This window comes from Dipodomys ordii, unplaced genomic scaffold (assembly GCF_000151885.1).
Source record: "Dipodomys ordii isolate 6190 unplaced genomic scaffold, Dord_2.0 Scaffold171, whole genome shotgun sequence".
NCBI classification, from domain to species: domain Eukaryota; kingdom Metazoa; phylum Chordata; class Mammalia; order Rodentia; family Heteromyidae; genus Dipodomys; species Dipodomys ordii.
This window is the reverse complement of record NW_012267387.1, coordinates 272,578-274,625: the sequence shown is the minus strand read 5'-3', so window position 1 is coordinate 274,625 and position 2,048 is coordinate 272,578. Positions and strand designations below refer to the sequence as shown.

General features: G+C 39.3%; 1 protein-coding gene across 1 annotated transcript; it reads left to right on the top strand.

The window, feature by feature from the left end:
• Positions 1-864: 864 nt before the first annotated feature.
• Positions 865-1,778, top strand: LOC105998704 (vomeronasal type-2 receptor 116-like). The gene is given in 2 exon segments (XM_013033493.1): positions 865-1,063; positions 1,066-1,778. Coding segments are annotated over 2 exon segments (912 nt in total).
• Positions 1,779-2,048: the final 270 nt, after the last annotated feature.

The window sequence follows — 2,048 nt, the reverse complement described above, 5'->3', positions numbered from 1 at the left end:
AAAATTTGATAAGATATTATAGTAGCCCAACTGTTACATTATCAATATTTGTAATAGTCATTGAGTGAAAATAATCTTAAATAAAAGAGACTGATGGATGCATAAACACCACCCGATTTGTAAGGAAATGGAAAGACTTGGAAAAAATCATATTAAGTAAGCCAGACCCAAAGAAATATAGGCTCCATGGTTTCCCTTATTTGAAATAATTAGTATATGTCTAGGATTATCTTAGCAAATGAGCAGAATAGCTCAATAGCTATGTTCAAGGTGAAGCTAAGTAAATTGTATTCCAGGATACAGGCAGAAGAGGTCTTTCTTTGTTGTTGTTTTTTAATGTACTATGTGATTTCATGCAAGTTTTATTTTTATATATATCCCCCTATTGTTATATCGCCTGTTGTCACTGTATTTGATGTTCATAACCTAGAAATGTTTATCTGAATTAGGGAAGGGAAGGGAAAAACAGAATGATGAGATAAAGGACAAAGTGGGAAGCAATACAACAGCAAAATACACAAGACGATATGTTGGAAATGATCTGTACAACTTGTGGGGGAAATCTTCAGGGGAGGCAAAGTAGCAGAAAATGAGGGAAAGGGTAACATGTTTGACAAGAAAAGTACTTATTACCTTATTTATTTAAATGTAAACCCTCTGTACATTACTTAGACAATAACAAAAGTATGAATAAAGAAGATAAAATCAGGAGGTGGTTATGGCCTGGAAAAAATAGAAAACAGCCTTTATGATACTAAATGCTGACATCTCAGGATTTCATCTAAGTGAAAAATTTCCTAAAAATCTTTGAACAAAATGAGGTTTATAGAAAGAATTAATGGTAATGTACATGTCTCACCAGATATGGAGCAATGTGTGAAGTGTCCAGATCATCAGTATGCCAACACACAGAGGACTCATTGCTTCTTGAGAGCTCCAAGTTTCCTGGCATTTGAAGATCCCTTGGGTATAGCTCTGGCCTGTATGTCCCTTTGCTTCAGCATCCTAACTGCTGCTGTTCTTGGGGTGTTTGCAAAACAACAAGACACTGCCATTGTCAAGGCCATAACCAGGCTCTCAGCTACATCTTGGTCATCTCTCTCATCTTCTGTTTCTTCTGTTCCTTGCTGTTTCTTGACCATCCCAATGCAGTCACATGCATCCTGCAGCAGATTACATTTGGGATTGTCACTGTGGCTGTTTCTACAGTGTTAAACAATACAGTGACTGTGGTTCTGTCCTTCAAGGCCACTTCTCCAGTGAAAAGGATGAGGTGGCTGCTGGTATCTGGGGCTCCTAACTTCATCATTCCCATCTGCACCCTCATCCAGGTGACCCTCTGTGGATTCTGCCTGGGAACCTCTTCTCCCTTTTTGGACACAGGTGCACACTCTGAACATGGCCATGTCATCATCCTGTGTAACAAGGCCTCCCTCTCTGCCTTCTCATGTATTCTGGGATATCTGAGCTCCTTGGCTCTGGCCAGCTTCACTATGGCTTTTCTGGACAGGAATCTGCCTGATGCCTTCAATGAAGCCAAGTTCCTGACCTTCAGCATGTTGGTATTCTGCAGTGTGTGGCTCACATTCCTGCCTGTCTATCACAGTGCCAAGGGGAAGGTCATGGTGGCTGTGGAGGTCTTCTCTATCTTGGCCTCCAGTGCTGGCCTACTGGGATGCATTTTTGCTCCAAAGTGTTACACCATCTTGTTAGTGCCAAATAGAAATTCTCTGCATGGCTTCAGGGTGAAATACAGTAGGAGAAATAAACATTCTTAAGATTATGCACATAGGTTTGATTAGTATACACAAGGTCTGATCTAAATCTACAGTAATTATGTCTTTTGTCACAGTTTATATTGTAGAATTTATACTTCAAAGACTAAGGATCTAATGTGCAGTTTCCTAACAGTGGTAGTCACAAGTGATGTTGATCACAATTTAAACTTGAGTTTTGCTTCTATGTTTTTGGTTGCTTCTATTTAATCTGCACTTATTCTGTTATACCCTCTTCTTAATATCCTTCACTCTTGTCTTTCTCAATAACTC